General features: G+C 44.2%; 1 protein-coding gene across 1 annotated transcript in view; it reads left to right on the top strand.

Moving 5' to 3' along the window:
• RYBP (RING1 and YY1 binding protein) overlaps positions 1-19,667 on the top strand; it is a 49,658-nt gene extending 29,991 nt beyond the window's left edge. Inside the window, exons 3-5 of the mRNA XM_068154369.1 lie at positions 10,577-10,753; positions 10,867-10,965; positions 15,471-19,667. Coding sequence (XP_068010470.1) covers positions 10,577-10,753; positions 10,867-10,965; positions 15,471-15,723 — 529 coding nt within the window. The 3' untranslated portion in view covers positions 15,724-19,667. The remainder of the gene's footprint in view (positions 1-10,576; positions 10,754-10,866; positions 10,966-15,470) is intronic.
• Positions 19,668-20,679: the final 1,012 nt, after the last annotated feature.

Genomic DNA, 20,679 nt, shown 5'->3' with positions numbered 1-20,679 from the left:
GGTCAGTAGCATGATGAGTGGCAGTTGCACTAAATGTCTAGGAGGAAGTTTGTTCAGCGCTTGTAACATGTGACTAAAATGATTGGTGACCAAAGAAATTCACATGCCTGAGAAAAATGATTTGGTAATCTCAAGGCCATCTTCTCAAGTTTGGACTTGGTGTGACCTTTATGGTTGCCTCTCATTTTGCAAACACTTGGTTGTGGATTTTGTGTATATTAGCACAATTTTTCTACTGCTGTAGAACTTCTTCCCTATAAATGCAATAAATGAATAGGAGGCAGTGCTCTTTTTTGAATGCTTAGCTGTGGACCTAATCTCAAAGGCATGAGATTCAACACATCTAAGTGCCGGGCTCTGCACATTGGCCACAGCAACCCCATGCAGTGCTACAGGCTGGGGTCAGAGTGGTTGGAGAGCAGCCAGGCAGAAAGGGACCTGGGGATACTGGTTGACAGTGAACTGAACATGAGCCAGCAGTGTGCCCAAGTGGCCAAGAAGGCCAATGGCATCCTGGCTTGCATCAGAAATAGTGTGGCCAGCAGGAGCCCCTGTACTCAGCACTGGTTAGGCCACACCTTGAGTCCTGTGTCCAGTTCTGGGGCCCTCAGTTTAGGAAAAATGTTGAGTTGCTGGAATGTGTCCAGAGAAGGGCAACAAAGCTGGTGAAGGGTTTGGAGCACAGCCCTATGAGAAGAGGCTGAGGGAGCTGGGGTTGCTTAGCCTGGAGAAGAGGAGGCTCAGAGGAGACTTTCTTGCTCTCTACAACTACCTGAAAGGTGGTTGTAGCCAGGTGGGGGTTGGTCTCTTCTCCCAGGCAACCAGCACCAGAACAAGAGGACACAGTCTCAAGCTGCACCAGGGGAAGTTTAGGCTGGATGTTAGGAAGAAGTTCTATACTGAAAGAGGGATTGGCCATTGGAATGTGCTGCCCAGGGAGGTGGTGGAGTCACCATCACTGGAGGAGTTTAAGAAGAGCCTGGATGAGGCACTTAGTGCCATAGCTTAGTTGATTAGATGGTGTTGGACTTGATGATCTCGTAGGTCTTTTCCAACCTGGTGTATTCTGTGTTCTAACTACTAGTCATGGTAAGCAAATGCTTAGGCAGAGGGTAAGAATTATTGAATTCTTGTTCAGCTGGAATTTAGGGTGATGTTGCAATTGGGGCTTGATGCTGTTTTAATTTATTACACATTGCAATTTCTTTTTTTTTCAGCAGGAGAGATGTATTGTGCTCTTTTTTCCTTCATTTCTGCCTATTTTTTAAATGGGCCATTAAAAAAAATCTTAGTAAAAAATAGTTTTTTTTTCTTGTAAAACAGTGGAGCAAGACAGCATCTGAAAAACTAATTCAGGCTATGTGCTCTTTTGTCTTCGATTTTATATATGGTCATAAATCAGAAGTAGCTTTTGCAAACATAAAGAAGTTGTGATCCTTTGGACAGTTCTGCTTCCCCATCAAACAAGGCAAAACATGTTTGAAGTATGGCAAATTTGGTGAGTTTGCCAGTTCTTCAGTCATTTTGCATTGGCTTAGAAGTGTGAACTTTATGGACTTCCTCCTATTCTGGTCCTTAAGAGGTGTTCTTAATTGTGGAAGTCATTCTGGGAGGTGGTGGTGCCCAGTGACAGGACAAGAGGTGTGGGCACAAACTTGACCCTAGGAAGTGTTTAAAAGGAGGCTGGGTGAGGCACTCGGTGCCATGGTTTAGTTGATCAGATGGTGTTGGGTGATAGGTTGATCTCAAAGGTCTTTTCCAACCTGGTTGAGTCTCTATTCTATAAAATGAGGAACTTCTTCACTTTGAGTGTGGCAGAGCACTAGAGCAGGTGGCTCAGAGAGATGGTGCAGTCTCCTTCTCTGGAGTTATTCAAAACCCTCCTGGACACCATCCTGTGTAGCCTTCTGTAGGGGAACCTGCTCTGGCAGGTTGGTTGGACCAGATGATCTCCAGAGGTCCCTTCCAACCACTGTCATTCTGTGAGATGACCACAGATGAAATCCTTACTCAGAGTACCCAGCTCTTCAGTGCTGCCTTGCTGGTGTGTGTGTGCAGATCTGGTTACAGACAGATCTACATCTAGATGTATGTGGGGAGTCATGCAGGTTGGCTCCACAGCTTCACGAGGGCTGCAGCCTCTGCCTGTAGAGTCAGGGACAGAGCTGAGACTGTCAGGGAGCAGTCATTTCTCATCAGAGCAGGCTTCTTCCAGGGGTTTGAACTAGGCAGAGAAAGCAACTGCAGGGTGAGCATCTGCTGGGCGGCCTCAGGGCTTTCGCTGGCGCTCGTTAGCTTCTGCAGATTAGATAGGAAATTATCTCCTGTAGCAGCTTAGGTGCTACAGATGAGAAGGTGGGTGAGACTGCCAGCACTGCACGGGCTTCCAGACAAGCTCTTACTATGAAAGGAGAAACAGAGCAGTATTCCTTCCAAAACTTCAGCATGACTTCTGTTCTGCCTCCTGCAGACACACAGTAGGTTAAATTTTACGGTATTAGCACTTAAGTAAACCTCAGGCTCTCTTCCAATAACTAATACTCATCTTTGTTATTCACCATCACTGCTATTTCCATCCACACTCTGGTGTTAAAGAAGCATGAAGAATAACTTCCATTTAACTCTTCCTTTTGCTATCTTGTGATTTCTGATTGAAGAGCAGCAAAAGGAAAGAGTTGTTGCCCTTGCAGGGAGACCTTGTAGGGATGGCTCTTTGTTCTCTAGAGTGTACAGGAGGTTTTGTTTGCTGCTGTCTTGCACTACCATCTGTGGAGGCATGTCAGAATGAACCTGTAGTCCAAAACACATCTCCTTCTGAATTTTGTAGGGTTGTGTGCTAGAGAAGGACAAAGATCCAGGGCAGTAAGATGAGCAAAACCTGTGAGACTGGGTGGAAAAGACACAGATTTGTGACTAAGCTCATGTTCAGTACTTTGTTACCAGGCAGCCCAATGTGTGATTTATCAGTTTCTGTTGAGGGGAAAAGAAAAACACAAACCAGAAGTTCTGTGCAAGGTCTGTATACTTGAAAAAATTCAGTGGTGCTTCTCCATTGCAGCTGTTCCAACAAATTCCCAAACACCTTCATTCTCTGGTGGCTTGGGGCTTCTTTCTTACTGGTGGCCCAGTAGGTCAAGTCCACCTCTGCAAGGAGCACCATGTAAGATGTTTCTTGCTTAGTTTGATAGAATGTGAATGGTCCTGATGTGCTTTTACATGTGCATTTGTGGTAGTGCCAGCAAGCAGTATGTGGAGTTTCCATTTCCATTCTGTGTTGGAATGAGCCTGGTTGAGGATGCCCCTGCTTACTGCACAGAGGGTTGGACTAGATGACTTTGGGAAGTCCCTTCCAACCCAGACCATTGTATGAGTCTATGAATGTTTGGAGGAATTTTGTGACTGCTCAGCTTTGGGATGGCAAACTTCTGATCAAACTGCTTCCAGAAACCTCTTTTGGCCCTGACTTCAGACTATTTTGTAATGGCATTATACAAAAGAGCTATAAAAGTACTGAAAAACCTACTACCCTATGCTGTTGAGGAGCCACAGTTTCAGAAATCAATTCTGGGACACATAGTACTGGGTTTGTGATTTTTAACATATTTTCACTAAGACTCTGGGTATAAAGCTCTTTGTATATGCTTTGATTTGTAAATAGGCCTAAATAATTAAAAACAAGCAATGCTGGGGCTCCTGTAACAAGTAAGAATTCAGGATTCTTTTTACAACCACCACTGAAAGAGCTTCAGCTCCCCCAGAGTGGCACAAAGGCAAACAGTAGTGCCAGTCATGTTGTGTAAATGGAGGTGACAGCTTGCACTTCCCTTAATAACTTTCCTGCTCTTAATTTGATTAAAAAAAAAAACCAACAGAGGAGAGAGGGGGTTGAAAAAAAGCAGGTTTTCACCCTAAATAGCAGGCAGCTGGCAGCTTTGTGAGACCACTAAATAGTGGGTACTGCAAGTGAGTTTGAACTTCTTCAACATAAGTACTGGGCTGGGGAGGGTCTTCAGACTGAGAAATTAACTGAGGTCTGTAAGCTTCCGGTGGACAAACATGAAGTTTAAAGCACCCTTCTCCTGCAATCTGAACAGCTCAAGGTTTGTTGTCATAGCCAGAAATAGCTATCCCAAAGCTGACTCTCCTTTATCTCTGTACTGCATATTCTTGGCCCTTCCAAGGAGATCAAAGACAGTGGGGCTGGATGGTCAAGGAGGACGTTGTACCATTTGTGGGAGGCTTTCTGAAGTGACCATGCACTTTAAATGGATTTAGTTTCTTTTGTGGTGAACAGTTGTTTTGTTTGTGTTGAAGCTCTTATTTTCTCTCATGCTTTTCCCCAAATGTTCAGCCTTAGTGCTTGGAGCCTTTTAAGCATGTTGCTGTGCACTTCTCTCTAAGGTTAGTAGCAAGTGCTGTTTTCTTTAGCTGGAAGATAACCCTGTCCTGCTGGCAATGCTGTGAAAAGCCAACACCTGCAGCCCACAAGTGGGTGTTCCTTAGATTTAACTTCTGTATTTTTAAACATCTGTCTTCTAAATCAAAGCACAGCTTTAGCACATCAGCGTGAAAGGAAAGCTCTGTTCCTTCAGCAGAATGTGCCTCAGTCACGTATTGCTTGCCATTTGCCCTCCAGGTTTTACTGTTTTTATCGTTGCCTTGTGGCCTTGGACTACAGGGAGAACTTCTCAGATGAATGTATACAACTTCCATACTGCTTTGCAGTTGTACACTAAGGACCATTCATCCATTCATCCTTTTGCTTGTTGCTAAAAAGGACCATGTGCTCATAACAAATGAGCTGGGAAATCTGCATGCGAGAGTAAGCGCTTGGCCCATCGTATTTATGGCTCAGTTTCTCCAAAGCTTTGCTCTTCTCTGGATATAACATTCTTTTAAGGAGATGTTGATTTTTAATATGTTCATGGGTTAATTCCTAAACTTGCTTTAGAGTATCCCTCAGAAGTCTGCTTATTTCGTTATTGTTCTGGCACTAGCTGCTTTATAAACATGTAAATACTTTTAGTCTCGGGGGTTTTTGTTTTACTTTGAGCAAAGGCACATCGATGTGTGGCTAGGATTATTAAAATAATCTGGTACTCCACGCTGCATGGAGTATGAAACACATTTTCTCAAAGAAACAGCGAGCCACGCCGAGATCTGCTGGTATCACTGCTTCCATCAGAGCCAGAACAGCATGAAATTACCCAAATCCTCGCTACTTCACGTTACATGAGGCTTTTGACTCTGAAATCCCACTCCATGCCACTTTCATTCTTCTGATAACATAGCTGTAGGAAAGTAAGAGCAATTGTAATTAGATCCACGTTGCTGGGGATTGCCGGAGTCCCTCAAGGTCTCGGTGTGTTGCTGCGGGTGTAACACCAGCCACGTGCCTTCCCAGTGTCTGCAGGAGGCAGGTGGCTTGCCTTTTCTTCAGGCAGTGGAACCAGAGAAAGCCCAGAGAGATACAGAAATGAGGGTCACATTAGAAAATACAGTGCTACTTATCCTCTTATATCCCTGTTGAAATCCAGGTCTGAGTAACAGTCGAGTGTTGGATGTCAGGTGATTTGTGCTGCTCTGCTTCAAAGCTTGGTTGCAGGGGTTAGGAGTGGAGCAGCAGAATTGCTGAGTGTCAGTGCTCTGGATTTGGTCCTAGGACACGCATTGAGATCCAGAAGTGATCCATGGCAAGATGCTTACCAGAAGCTCTTGCATCTATTCCACTTCTCAGGAGCCAAAGATCCCGTTTATTTAGAATGGAATAAACCAAGCCAGGTTGGAAGAGACCTTCAAGATCATTGTGTCCAACTCATCAACCAATCCAACCCACCCAAACAACTAACCCATGGCACCAAGCACCCCATCAAGTCTCCTCCTGAACACCTCCAATGATGGTGACTCCACCACCGCCCCGGGCAGCCCATTCCAATGGGCAATCACTCTCTGTATAGAACTTCTTCCTAACATCTGACCTAAACCTCCCCTGGTACAGCCTGAGACTGTGTCCTGGTACTGGCTGCCTGGGAGAAGAGACCAACATCTGCCTGTCTACAACCTCCCTTCAGGTAGTTGTAGAGAGTGATAAGGTCACCCCTGAGCCTCCTCTTCTCCAGGCTAAGCAACCCCAGCTCCCTCAGCCTCTCCTCACAGGGCTGTGTTCCAAGCCCCTCACCAACTTTGTTGCCCTTCTCTGGACTTGTTCCAGCAAGTCAGCCTCCTTCCTAAACTGAGGGGCCCAGAACTGGACACAGGACTTGAGGTGTGGCCTAACCAGTGCAGTGTACAGGGGCAGAATGACCTCCCTGCTCCTGTTGGCCACACTGTTGCTGATGCAGGCCAGGATGCCATTGGCCCTCTTGGCTGCCTGGGCACACTGCAGGCTGATGTTCAGCCTACCATTGACCAGTACCCCTTGGTCCCTCTCTGCCTGGCTGCCCTCCAGCCACTCTAACCCCAGCCTGTAGCTCTGCATGGGGTTGTTGTGGCCAATGTACAGCACCTGGCACTTGGATGTGTTCAATCTCATGCCGTTGGACCCTGCCTGTCTGTCCAGCCTGTTGAGGTCCCTCTGCAGAGCCTCTCTACCCTCCAGCAGATCAACTCCTGCCCACAGATGGTGTCAGCAGCAAATTTACTGCTGATCGACTCAATGCCCTCATCCAGATCATCAATAAAGATGTTAAAGAGCACAGGGCCCAGCACTGATCCCTGGGGCACACCACTAGTGACTGGCTGCCAGCTGGCTGTGGCACCATTCACCACCACTCTCTGGGCTCGGCCCTCCAGCCAGTTCCTAACCCATCGCAGTGTGCTCCCATCCAAGCCATGGGCTGACAGCTTGGCCAGGAGTTTGCTATGGGGGATGGTGTCAAAGGCCTTGCTGGGGTCCAGCTCCACAGCCTGCCCCACATCCCTTATGAGGATAGAATATTTGCCGGCACATTATTTCTGTGCAGGGCTGTTACTAAAGGTGGTAAGGAGTATGTGTGTGCATCATTTATGATAGCTAATGGTAAAAGCCTGGGTGCAAAATGCACACTCAGAATAGGCAAATACCTTTCAGCTCTTTGATGCATCAGTCTGTCCATCCTGCAGAGGTCATGAATTATTGTGCAAATATCTGCTCCTGTGATGTCAGCTACAGTTTAATGTGAAACAATTCATTTTACTTGACATAACTTTGAAAGCATCTGGAGGTGTTCAAAAAAAGGATTGGATGTGACCCTTGAAACCATGGTTTAGTTGTTGTGGGGTGTTAGGTATTAGGTAATAGGTTGGACTTGGTGATCTTTTCCAACCTGGTTGATTCTATGATTGATTCTATGATGATTAAGTTAGTTTCATTGCTCTCAGTTTAGAGAGAAGACAATCCTCCTTATGTTGGGGAAAAAAGAGAGTAACGTTCATTTGTTTGTCACATCAGTGTTGAAACTTGATGGTTGCATCTTCACTCAGGCTGCCACTTAAATTAGGGGGAAGTTGTCCAAAGCATAACTTACCTTAATGTTCATGTAGAAGGCAACATACCCATTTCAGATACTTGCATTGAAATTGTTTTCTTGTAATCATAGAATCATTAAGTTTGGAGCAAGTTTTGGATATTGTGGTTACTTTACTCACTAGTGGTCACTATGGTTTTGGTTTGCTGTGGTTAAAAATGCACTGCTCTGCTTGCTTTGCTTGGCTTTTTAGTAAAGGGCTTGTAACCATTGTGTCCTGGCTGTAGTGGCAGTGTGGGGCTTACTTGAAGGAATTTATTGCTGCTGTTGTTACTACCATTAGTATACCAGTTGCTTAATTTACCTGGTTTTTAACGCTCCTGAGCTTGCTGGCCAAAGAGGAATTGGAAGGCTGTTGGGTTATTTGCATTATTTAAATCTATTCTATTAGGAGAGCAGATCTTAAATGTGCTTGGTGTTGACCAAAGTCTTAGCAGCTCTCTGCTCCCTTCCTCAGTGGGGTAGGAGAAATCCCATCAGCAGGGCTGACCTCTCTGCTTCCCACAGGTCCCTGCCTGCCCACGCTGCTGCCAATTCTGCTTTTAGTTTTGGGTTTGCCCTTACCAGTGATGTGTCAGGAGGAATATATAAATGTGGGTTTGGAGAAGTTGTGCTGGTTCTGTCAGTGGCTGGCCAGAAAATGATAAAACTTAATAAATGTAGTGTGCTGTCACAAGCACAGATAAGCAGCGGAAGAGCATGGGGCGAAGTGTCTCTGCAGGAGCGCTGTGAGGCTGGGCTTTTGTTGGATTCCAGCCTTCTCCTGGGAGGTGCGGCGTGGCTTATTTACATACTTTTTGATTTTGGTTGAAGCTTCCATTTTAAAAGTTGTGTCTTCATTCAAGCAGTGCAGCACTCCTCCAACAGGAACAGCAGCTCAGTAGCTGTGGAGGTTGGGCAGAAGGCTTGGAAATAACACCACAGGCAGGCACAGCAGAGTCGTGCAAAGCAGCAAAACTTGAAGGTGTTCTCAGGGTCTCAATTTGGAATTTCCCATGAATGGCTCAGGTTTCTGACTTGGCTGGTTGTGTAAACAGCAAATAACTGTAAGCCTGGGCAGAAGTGACAGCTTCATGCAGTGAGGTTAATCGAGTCTAATCATGTAGGGAGATGGTATCAGCCCTCTCTTTGAGGTTTTCTTGACACTTTATCTCTTCCCCCCACTCTTTTTTCTTTTCTGTCTTTTTTTTTTTCCTTTTTTTTTTTGAGTAGACAGCGGGTTGCTTGACACAAGCTACTGTTGCCAGCTTTTAGTGTGGCTGCATCAATCTAAAAATCTTTTCCATGTAACCAACCCCCTTTTTCTTACATGTTTATGCTCAGTCATGGATACAGAAATGGCTGTATGTGGGACTTTTAATGCAAGGATGCTAGAGATCTTCCCTGTTTTGTGGAACAGGTAACTGCAAAATGTTTCAGCATCTTACTTATTTATGACCTGCTCTTTAGCCTTCTTTGTTCATGCAGAATTGCATGCAAATTGTAGCTTAAAACGGGGTTAAGAGTTTCTATGGGTGAAAACTCTGAATGCCAGCAGCTTTGGGATGAGTCAGGGGCCTAACTGCAACCTGTTGAATAGACTTTATAATTAGCTGTGGTAGTGAAATTAAATCTTTGGGTATATCTGGCTTTATAGTAAGAGCACTTTGGTACCATTATGCGTGCTGAGAGAGGCTTACTAGGTCCTTGGATTTTCCTGTGACAGGGGGCAGAACTTCTCTGGGTGTTCTGTTGTCTGTGTGCAGATGATACATGTGATCAATCTCGGTGTGTGTGTGTTTGTTTGTTTGTTTTAAACATGTGAACTGCTAAGTAGCATCTTAAAGTCTCTAGATGTTTGTAGTAAAAATTAGATGCAGGTGCACAGCTCTGATGCACAACCCCTTAGGTTGCTGTTCTCCAGTTGTAGACTCAGTGATACTTGTGTGCCTCTTTCATTGATAGTCTGCTGTCGTCTGATCTATATAGAAAATGTGAATCATATTTATGACCAATATAATGCTATGGACAGGCTTGAGCAACTGTTGCAGTTAGTATTCAGTTCATAATGGACGACTAATGGAGCTGATGACCTGGTTTTCTTCCCCCTCCCCACTCTGAGCTGTGTGGACACAGGAAGCATAGATCTTCCTGGCATGTTGAAGGAGTTGAATCGATCATGAACAGTCAGAGTATAAACTGCTCTGATATGCCAGGCCAGGAGGGAGAAATTTCAGGTTGTTAAGATGAAAGGACATTGGAGTTTGCACAAGGAATGCAGGAGAGATGAAGGGACCGATTTCTGTGGGATGTGAGGACCCATAGTTAAGATATTGGTTACATTTGAAGCTGCCTTTTTTTTTTGTGTGTGTGTGTAAATCATAATTTGAAATGGAAATAGTCTTTGAAAGCCAGTTTGCTTGTGTATTTTGTCTGAGCACTGCTGGGCACTGAGACAATTGTGTGAGGATGGTGTGTCGGAGGCTGGCACAGCATTCCCCCATGGCAGCGTGAATGCCCACTTGTCTTCTGTGCTCCTGCCAGCAAGCTTCAGTCCCAGCCCCTGGGACAAAGTCATCTCAGTTACCTTCTCTTGTTCTTTGTTATTTGTGTGAGATTTGCTGCTTCAGGGAATCAGAAGCTTGTTTGAAAAATTAAATTGAAAGCTAGGAAGGAGGCTGATGTTTATCAGGAAACTTACTTTTACCACACTCTCTATTCTTTCTCTTAAAATGTAGCCACTTTGCCAGGCATGTCTGGCAACTTCTTGAGAACTGCTTTTTTCTCTCTTGTCCCCCCAAAACTGGTTGTGATTTCATGACATTGGTGGAAGAAAGGGAGCATTATACTTAGGAATGTTGGACGAAGCTAAAAAAAATTGATGAAACAGCAATTCGGAGTATGACTTCAAAAATTTCTGTCTTGCTTCGTAGCAGCAGTAGTACTGCACGTTAAATAAGGCCATCTATTTGAGTCTTTAGAAGTGGAGCAGTCTTCCCTGGTTGCCCAAATAAATCTTCATACTGCTTTTGGTGAAGTCTTTTTCACTGCATAAGATTGACTCTAGATCTCTCTTCTTATTGTCATTACAGAAAGCCTAGAATAAACTCTCAGTTGGTGGCACAACAAGTTGCCCAGCAATATGCAACCCCACCACCACCTAAGAAGGAGAAGAAGGAGAAAGTGGAAAAACAAGACAAAGAAAAACCTGACAAAGAGAAGGAAATTAGTCCAAGTGTCACAAAGAAGAACACTAACAAGAAGACTAAGTAAGTTTGAAGGCTGTGCTGTTTCACGCGGGGTGATTTCGGTAGCGCTGTGCACTGATGAATCGGGCAGGTAAATAACATCACGCTCTGCCTCTTCCCTCCCATTCTTGCAGACCAAAGTCAGATATTGTGAAAGATCCTCCTAGCGAAGCAAACAGCATACAGTCTGGGAATACTACAACAAAGAACAACGACTCAAATCACACTTCAAGGTAACTTTATACTAAAGTTAAACTCTGGGTGTCTGAGAGCTGTGTTAAATAGCAGCCACCTCTCTTTGATGGACAGAGGTCAAGCAGTGCCTGACCCACAGGGTCTGCCAGTGTTATTATGGCAAGACCATCCCTAGCTGTGAGCTTTCTTTGTGTGCAAGCCCTCAGACTCTGCTGGTGAGAACAGACTCAGGTATTGCAAATAATTATTGCATTGTCCACTCGGTTTTCCTTCCTCTGCTGAAATAATCATTGATTGGGCAGTAATGCTTTTGGCTGTGAAATGCAGTGGGGGGAAAAACATTAACCAGCAATTGCAGTGGCCTTTATCAAATCCTTATCATCACCTGATAGCAGTAACAAAGGTTACTTTTTCACTTCCTTATCTGTAATTCAGCCACTGTAATTGCCAAGATCATTTTCCATGTATAGGAGAATTAAAAGGCTGCATGACCAGATTTGCTAGAGTCAACACAAAGCATGAATGGTTGGTTTCATGCTCATCTGAGTTTCAAACGAGTCGCTATTGAAGAGAGGTTTATTCCTACTCATAGAATGTTAGGGGTTGGAAGGGACCTCTGGAGATTGAGTCCAAACCTCCTGCCAAAGCAGCATCACCTGGGGCAGGTCACAGAGGAATGCATCCAGACAGGTCTTGAAAGTCTCCAGAGAACCTCTCTATAGAGAACTCCACAACCTCTCTGGGCAGCACCCTTCCTGTCAAAAAGTTTTCCCTCATGTTGAGGATGAACTTCCTGGGTTCCAGTCTGTATCCACTGCCCCTTGTCCCATCACAGGACATCACTGAAAAGAGACTGGCACCCTCTTGACACCCACCCTTCAGATATGTATAAATATCAATTAGATCCCCTCTGTCTGCTCTTTTCCAGACTAAAAGGCCCAGGTCTGTCAGTCTTTCCTCACAAGACAGATGTTCCAGTCCCTTCTTCATTCTTGTAGCCTCTGTTGGACACTCTGTAGTATACTCTATATATAAATACAATAAAAACATAATGTATATTGTGCAGCTAGGAGCCTGGCTGATCTGTAGGAGCAGGACAACTTTCTGAAAGCTGTGTTAGAAGCAAAACGTCCATGTGCACGATCCTGATGTTGTCTCATGTTGATGCTCATGTCTTATGGTGATGCTCCATGTCTGTTTTCATGAAGCAGCCTCTTGTGCTGTACTTCTTAAATCCCAATTTTAGCATCAAAGAACAGGGGTTTATATTAATGGACAAAGAGATTTCAACTGGGCACTTTGCTTCTATGGGCTCTAAGAATTGCGTCTCTTTAAACTGTGCTGTAATAAGTGTTTGATAGTAAATCCACATGAACTGAAGCAGTATTAGCCACAAACAGTTGTAAAGCACATGGGTTTGCACTGCTAGTAGTGGGAACAGCTTTTAAATCTTCCTCAGTCCTCAAAGATCAAAGTGTCCATTCCTGATTTGATTAGAGAAATAGAGTTTCATTGCAATGGTATTTTTCTCTTGTCCTGTTCTTTTTGAAATGGTACTTATTTTGAGACTTAGGATGCAGGAGACTTGATGTATTTGACTAATGACATAATGTTAAATTGACAGATTAGATCAAATAATTTTTTTTTACTCCTTGAAGGAGTCACTCTGTCTACTGCAGAGTCTTTTAGTCCCTGGTTTGTGGCAAGCTCTTGTCATTCCTAATTAATCCTTAATAAAATCAGGTCTAGCTGGTTATTTTTAATGGATACATCATCTTCAGTTCCTAAACTGGATCTTTTCCTGCACTTCATTGCCATCAGGAGTACTGTCAAGATTGTTAGTCACAAATTATATGTTAAGACTTTTTTCATAGCCAGATTTCATAATTGGTTTGGGGTTTTGTGAGTAGTTTTTGGTAAATTTTCTTTTAAGGATCTCTGGATTTTTAAGAAATCCTGTTTGAACTTCTTGGATTCCATGCCTGACTAAATATCTTGGTTTATTCCATGCCTTCCAGGTTGACTGTTTTGAAGCAAGTTTCTTATTTGGCCATAAACCTTATAAACATGAACCATGAGGGTGTTTAATTTTGCAAAATAATGTGAATGGGCCAGTCCCTTTGCCTTCTATAGGAAACAAATTGTATGCATGTGCTGAAGAGATTGTCTGGAGGTTTGCATCTGTGCTTCATCTGCTCTTTGCACAGGGGAGATTCCTAAAACCTCCTGCAGAAATGGTTGGAGGGCTCACTGTTAAAACTGACACTAATAATATGTTTGTAAGCCGGACTGTGGAGGGATCTTGTATCTCAGCCCTGCTTGCCCCCAGTCCTTCCATATTACTTAGTCATGACATTTATAGGTGCATGGGGAGTTCACTTGAAGCTCTTGGTGCATGCCTTATCTCAGAGGCTGTTAGTGGAAGCCTTTCAAGGCAGAACTTAATGAAGGCTAGGTCATATCAACTCCTTTTTTTCTTTCTGGCTGACTATCAGTGCTGACTTCTGATAAGCAATAGTGGGAGTGCATTTTCAACCCTGTAGAAAGGTGGAGACTGTAAAGTCTGTTCCAGTCAGTATTTGCACCAGCATTTTTTGGCAGTTTCTGAGTACAAGAGAAAACAAAATGACCCAGGCAAATTACAGGAAGAGCTGGGTTTCCTAGAGGAACTTGGGGCTTAGAGAGGAAAACGCGTCCACGTACTACGCTTCCGGGAACACTTGCTGCTGCGCTTGCCGCCAGTGCGCTGGGGGCAGCCCGTGGCTGCCCAGGCACTTATCTGAAAGCCAACGGAAACCCCAAAACTTGCTGAGCTGGCTGCCCTTTTTTGTTACCTATGAGCAAGGTGACATCATTTCATCTAGCCTGTGGTTACATGTTGAATTTGCCGGCTCCTGTAAGCGTGTATCTACAGCACGTATGTGTGGGCGCCTGTCTCACTGATGCGGGAATTTATCGAGCGCAGCTCTGGGTTTGAAAAGGCTGCTCACCAAAGCAAGGGGCTGTTGTAAGTAGGAGGTTTTACTGGCATCATCCCAGTGCAGCAGTATTTTAATTGTGTTTTCTATCTATTTTTCTAGTGGTACTTGTTAAAAATTGAGTCAAATCTCCTAGGGGGGGGATATGAAAATACTATTTTTGGTTCAGTAACTTTGTTTTTGGTGAGAAGTTTGCAGCAATACAGCTGCTCTGTTTTGGAAGCTGTGCATTCATCCTTAATACTTCTTCCTTGGATACCACTTGGGTAACTAGTACTTAAGGACTTTACCCTTGTTAACTTAGCACTGCAAGCCATTGAGCAAGCATGGCAAATACAGTCAGCTTAATTTCCTCTCTTTTTGTTTGACTGCACCAGCCTAGTGCACTGTGGACGAGGGGGAGGAAAGCCAGACTGGTTTAAAAGCTGGAGCTTGTTCCCAAAGTAAACTTCCCCCCATCCCTTGGAATAAGGCAGTTCTCAGCAAGCTACTTCTCACTGATGTGTAAAGACACTCCTTTTTAATTTCCCTATTGGGAATATTCCACTGCTAAAGCCTGACTCTCAATTAGGAGCAAAAGCTGTAAATTGCAGCAGTAGCAGCAGCTGACTTGGAATTTGCTGGTAGCTGGAGGAGGGTCCAAGGTTTGTTGTATCAGAGCATTGGACCAGCCCCTGAAGTGTGCATGAATGTCAGCTTCCTAGAGTCTAGACCCTTATTAGCTACATTACTAATTGAATGATAGCACGGCATGCAAATTACAGAGATAATCCTGAGCTATAAATACCAGGGTGCTCTTTCCTGGTGGTTCTGAGTTTCTAATTTATTTTTTTTCCTTCCTTTTCTTTTCCTCCCCCTAACCACAAGCACTAGCAGCAAGAAATACCGTTGCACATTCTGGGTTTTATTTACAATAGCGCCTGTTCCAGAGGGAACATTTTGAGTGTTTTTATACATAGGCTGATTGGGCATCTGATTTGTATAAGCTCAAAGCAGTTGAAAGAGAAGCCAAGTTGTCCTAGTGCCTGTGTTGTTTGCAGCTGCGGAGTTCCACTATGGGAATGAAAGAGCCGTGGTCAAACGCTTTCATGTGGTTTTGTATTGCAGAGTCACAGCCTTGTCTCATAACATCAGGGCACATGATGCGATGGGGAGTTGAGATAAGAGAACTCTTTCATCTGCCCCTTGGGGAGAAGATCCTTCAGCCTGTCTGGCTCCTGTCCGCTTGGCTCTGCTGTGGTGTCCTCCTTTCTGGCAGAGCTGGAGCAGGGATAAGTCCACAGCAGAGCACCCTTTGCAGGGCTCTGTGAGACAGGTTTTTCCTCTGGGGCTGAATGTGCTGCTGCAGCCCTGGCAGCCCAGGCTGTCGTAGGGAGCAGAAGGTCAAACCTTTGTCCTCCACTGTGCAGCACTTACTGCTGCCTCACTTCTCCTCCCAGTTGCTGCCATCTGTGCAGGCGAGCGGAGGGCCAGTCACACCGTGTCGTCGAGTGCTTTTCTAATAAACTTTTCCTTTCTTGCCTTATTTTTATCCCTTTTATAAATATTTTCTCCTTTTATTTTAGACCCAGACTGAAAAATGTGGACAGAAGTACCGCACAGCAGCTGGCAGTCACAGTGGGAAATGTCACAGTAATTATCACAGACTTTAAAGAAAAGACTCGCTCCTCTTCTACGTCGTCTTCTACAGTGACCTCCAGTGCAGGATCAGAACAACAGAATCAGAGCAGCTCGGGCTCTGAGAGCACAGACAAGGGCTCGTCCCGCTCCTCCACGCCAAAGGGGGACATGTCGGCAGTCAACGACGAATCTTTCTGAAAATTGCACATGGAGTTGTGGAAACTATGAATCAGGGTATGAAATTCAAACACTCCACCTGCCCATGCTGTTCAAATCCTGGAGAGCCTCTTCCGAGCTTGAACACACAGACACAGACACACACACACGCACGCACACACACAGAAACACACACACACTCTCTTTTGGGACATCGACCTCTTACTGATGCAACCAGGATAATTTCTGCTTGCCGTGGGCATCTGGCCACCAAGGAATTTCTCACCCTAACGATTACTCTTGACACTTTTATGTATTCCATTGTTTTATATGATTTTCCTAACAATCATTTATAATTGGATGTGCTCCTGAATCTACTTTTTTATAATATCTGCTGTGCACAATTTTCCATGAACATTACAACTTTTTGTTTTGGGGGGAGGGAGAGGGTGGGGAGGGAAGGGGGCTTTATTTATTGCATTCACAAACTCCATCCTCTTTCAACATATCCTTTTTAAGTTCAGTTCTTCTTCCAGTTATACTGTGTACTATCAGTTTTGATATAAATTATATATAAATATATATATAAATAAATATATATAAAGGGTTATTTGAAACCAATACATGGAAACGCTGGTGCTTGAAACACTGTGAAGTGAAAAAAAAAACAAAAAACAAAAATAATTAATAATTGAACAGTTCAAGATCTGGGACAGTCCCCTTCTGTGAAAGTACTGAAACTGAAATGGAACTGGTCTTAGGTGAAAAGAGTTCCTGAAGGTTTGAACCTGGATGGGACCCGTTCTCTCTGTTGTTCCTTCCCCTTTTCTTCCCTAAGCGATGGCTAAAACATACTGGACACACTGTTTTGATTTTGATAGCTTGGGATCTGAAATGAGAAAAGATTGCTCCAGGTAGCTTGTGTTTCCACAAGGGTAGCTCAGATTGGTGATGTGGGAGTTCGTGCCCGGCTGGAGCATCAGCAGTCACAACCGGACTGGTGTTGGCATGCCGCGGGCGCGCGAGTGTCGCTATATCGTGCGTAGCCAACCCCCCAGATGTCTGGTGATCTTAAATTTAATGAATTTCACCTGCCTGCAGCAGTGCCCGAGGTAATTTTGGAACTGGAGTGGTTTGCTTTGGGTTGGAGGGCAGCAGGGAGTGATCATGGGTTGAGGGAGCAAGCTGGTGCTCCTTCCTGCTGGCGGCACGTGGGTCAGTCGTCATCAGCCCCCTTCTGCCTGTACCCTGCGTGCTGTTGGGGTGACTCTTCTTGAAGAGCATCCGTGTTCCAAGAGTGGTTTCTGAATGATGGCATCTCATCCAGTGCTGATATTGGGATGGCAGTATTTGGATGCTTCTGGGTCTCCTGCTGTGGGAGCAAAAGTAGGGAAAAGCTTCCATGCTGGCAAAGCGAGTGACACGTGTGGCTCGTGCTCATGACCAGCATCTCCTTCATTCTTGTTCTAAAGCTATTCAGACTGTGATTTCTTTTCCTGGCCTGTTAGTGTTGCTTTACAGTTTACCTTCCATGCATTATCCTGCTAAAACACTAGGCTGAAGAGGTGAAACAAACTGGGGGGTTTTAAACAGCGAAACAAACCCCCAAACCTCTCTGGCTTTTCATCTTTTTCTTTCGTGGCCCCAAGGGTGCTTTGCAGTAATTTCAGGCACAGTGACTGTGGCTTCATTTGACATCAAATGCATAACTTCTGAGTGCGAGGAAAGAGGGCCACATTCAGACAACTTCGTGCCAGCTTCTTATATTGTGAATGATTTGCTTCGTGAGAGTAATTTCTCTTTGTGGAGGCAACTGATTGAAGATTTCTTTTAAAAATATAAAATCTGTGTGGTTTTGAGTAGCAGACGTAGGTTCCTTTCACACTGGTGACAGAAATGTGTGAGAAAGGGATCAATTACAGCCCCTCCTCGAAGGTACGTCCAGCACCGGTGCCTTTGCAGCAGTGGTTTTACTCCGGATACGTTAAGGTGGGCACCCCGACTTAATTCTGCTTCTATTCACAGTATAGGCTGTCTTTATAAGCATTTTTAAAAGTATTTATTAAAGAACCAAAGGAAACCAGATGCTTCCTATGAGCATCCAGACAATTTATTATACATAGTTTTAAATACTATGAATTTCTCAATCTACATTTTAACATTAGTGGGATATTGCAAAGACATTCCTTTTTCCAGTTTTTACTATTCCTTTAAGGGTCTCAGGGAGGGTAAACTGGTCAGCCATATTTATTTATTTTACTGAAATGTATTGGAATAATTTTTTAAGAGAGATTTTTTTGAAGATGCCCCTTGAACTTGTATATTTTGCACTGCTTTATAAATGATCCATTATCGATTAGGCTTGCGTGCATCTCGGCCGCGATCCGGCCGAGGGCGCGAGCGAGGGGCCAAGTCCCTCCGGCTTCAAGCGGGGGGCTGATTCTGGTGCTTCAAGTCAAACCCCGCGCTCGCCGCCTTCGCTGGATCTGGGAATTTGTGCAAAAGAAAAAAAGAGAAAGCATTGTGTGTACCAGGAAATTGCTTCTTTTTCAAGTGAAAATGGACCTGTAGATCAGTTTAAGGAAAAGCTTTAACGCCGCAACCAGCTACTCATGGCTACTGGTAACGTTGGTAACATCTGTCTCTTTGGGCGTGCCTCCTCCATATAAAGTAGCTTGCTATAAATAAGTGGGGAAAAAAAATTTCTTTGGAACAAGTGACCTGTAATTCTGCATTCAGTAGGAGTTGCTAGCAAAGCATTGGACCTCCCCAGCCTCATCCCTAGCTGTTGTGTTGTGCATTTGAAGGGTAGCGTTTGCTTTTACGCTTAATTTCTGACGTTGGCGTCCCCGCAGCACACACCCACGGGTGGGATTGCCCGTGCCCGTGGTTGGGATTGCCCGTGCCCATGGGTTGTCCCACTGTTGGGGTGGGGGGAGTGCATTTAAGAACCAAACCAACCAAAGCACTAGTTTAGGGGAAGGACCAGATTTGTGGTGTTCAGTGGCACAGAAAGCAGGTAAGTAAAGCACAGTGTTAACGTTTGGGAAGTTTCAACTCTTTACCACAGACACACACACACAGACACCAACCCAGCTTGCCTGACTTGCTCAGTTTGAGGTAGTTTGCAAAGGAAAATGACAGCGTTTTACACCGCCAGGCTATTTAATTTGATTGGAACACTTTGCTTGTTTCAAATCGGGACAGACAGAAAATTGGGCAGCAGCTTCCGTGAGTTTTATTTCCACACTGAGATGTTTTCACCTGCCTTACCAAGATCATTCTCAGTCTACTTTTTTAAGCTCTACCATAAACTTAAATTATTGAAAATTTATTAATTGCTGACTATATAATAACCTTTGCTTGTATGTAACCGAATGGTTTTAAGAGCCAACATTTAGAGTATGACAATGGAGCTGAACAGTTTTTAATGCGCAAGCAGTTCTGTTCTTGTGTATGACTTGTAACCTTAATTTACTGTGTAAAGATGGTTACATTATTTCCTTAGCTTTGTTTGTTGGAGACAAATATAGAATGCTTGTTTAAGTATGTCAAAACATAATCTTATCTTGTGGATTTTTATGTTAATGTATTATACGAGCTCTATTTTTCATTTGCCCAGAAAGACAGCTTGTATAACGCTTCGGAAAGTTCCTCCGCTCTGTAAAGTCCTTTAGAGCTGACAGTCCTGTTTAGGTTTGTTTTTAATCTTCATGCTAAAGTGTCAATGGTGGTTTTTTGTGAACTGGTCAGAAATTCACAGGTCTTAAATGTTTTTTGGGAAAATTTATATTGGACACTGCTCTTTGTCTAGCAAATAAAGAAAAAAAATGAGAAAAAAAAAAAAAAGATGTTAATATATTCCTGTTACTGGCATGTGCACGACTGTTATTAGAAGCCACTTTATCATTTTCCTGCTTTAAATAGAAATGTCTATTTATGAATTCTGCTTGTAGTTTTTTCACAAATAAAATAGTAAAATTTAATTCCATCTGAAAGCTCTCTTTTTTGGGAGATGCCAGGATTCAGAACAAGCGGAGAGTCCCCGCTGCTGGACCTGTTTGGCAGCCTTGCACGTCTTGCCCCCGCTCGAGCACCCCCACTTCTGCAAACACGGGTAGAAAACCTCAGCCAAGCCACCCCATCCAGTTTGTTCCGTGGGGCTAAGGACATAGGGAAAGTTTGTGGTGCATGTGTCTGCAGAACTTGGGGGCTGGTGCTTGGAAATAATCATTTCCCCCCTGCTTTCTGTGGCAGCAGCAACAGCGAGGCTTGGTGCAGAGGATGCTGGTGGGAGCCCTTGGGAGTTCCCTCAGCTGCCTTGTGCTGACAAATTCCCATGAGTAAAATTATCAAAACTTAATTCAGAGCCTAATTGCATTTTTGTAGCGTAAAACTAAGGGTATTTTGCAAGCAATGTTTTGGTCCTCTGCCTAGGAAATGAGGTGATGAGAATTACTCTGTTCTTTGTGGTTCCTATTTCCTCCCCGACCCAAGATGGGAGCTGTGTGATGTAACTGGTCAAATATGAAGCTGAAATCTGACAGCCAAGGCAAAGGTAAAATAGAAAGAGGGGGAAAAATAAATAATCTTACTCTAGAGCTTTTTCTCAGGAATGTGAGGACAGTGCCTAACCTAAAAGCCATTTGAGTATTTTTGTGCTGGGGGAAGTGTGTGTTACAACCAGAGGTTGCTTGGAAAAGGCACTATGCAAACAGACTCTGAAATGCTTTTAACCTCAGCTGGAAATGATCCACAACCCTTTGTGCCAAGAATAAGAAGAAACAGGAAAGGTAATGGTTGTTCTACAGACCTGAAAAGCACTTGCTTGGCATGCTGGATGAGTGAGTGGAGGAATGATTCTTGCCTCTGAGTGTCTAGTCCCTGGCCTCAACTGTCAACGAGGTGGAGGTGCTGGATCGGCTGCCTGGGCAAAGCAGCAAGAGCAGCAGGGAGCAAAGGAGATAGGCTTCATCTTCATCGGGATCCACCAGGTGG

Source organism: Melanerpes formicivorus, unplaced genomic scaffold, assembly GCF_026170545.1.
Source record: "Melanerpes formicivorus ecotype bairdi unplaced genomic scaffold, bMelFor1.0.p_v2 SCAF_28, whole genome shotgun sequence".
NCBI classification, from domain to species: domain Eukaryota; kingdom Metazoa; phylum Chordata; class Aves; order Piciformes; family Picidae; genus Melanerpes; species Melanerpes formicivorus.
The sequence above is the reverse complement of the archived record's forward strand: the minus strand, read 5'-3'. Positions and strand labels throughout refer to the sequence as shown.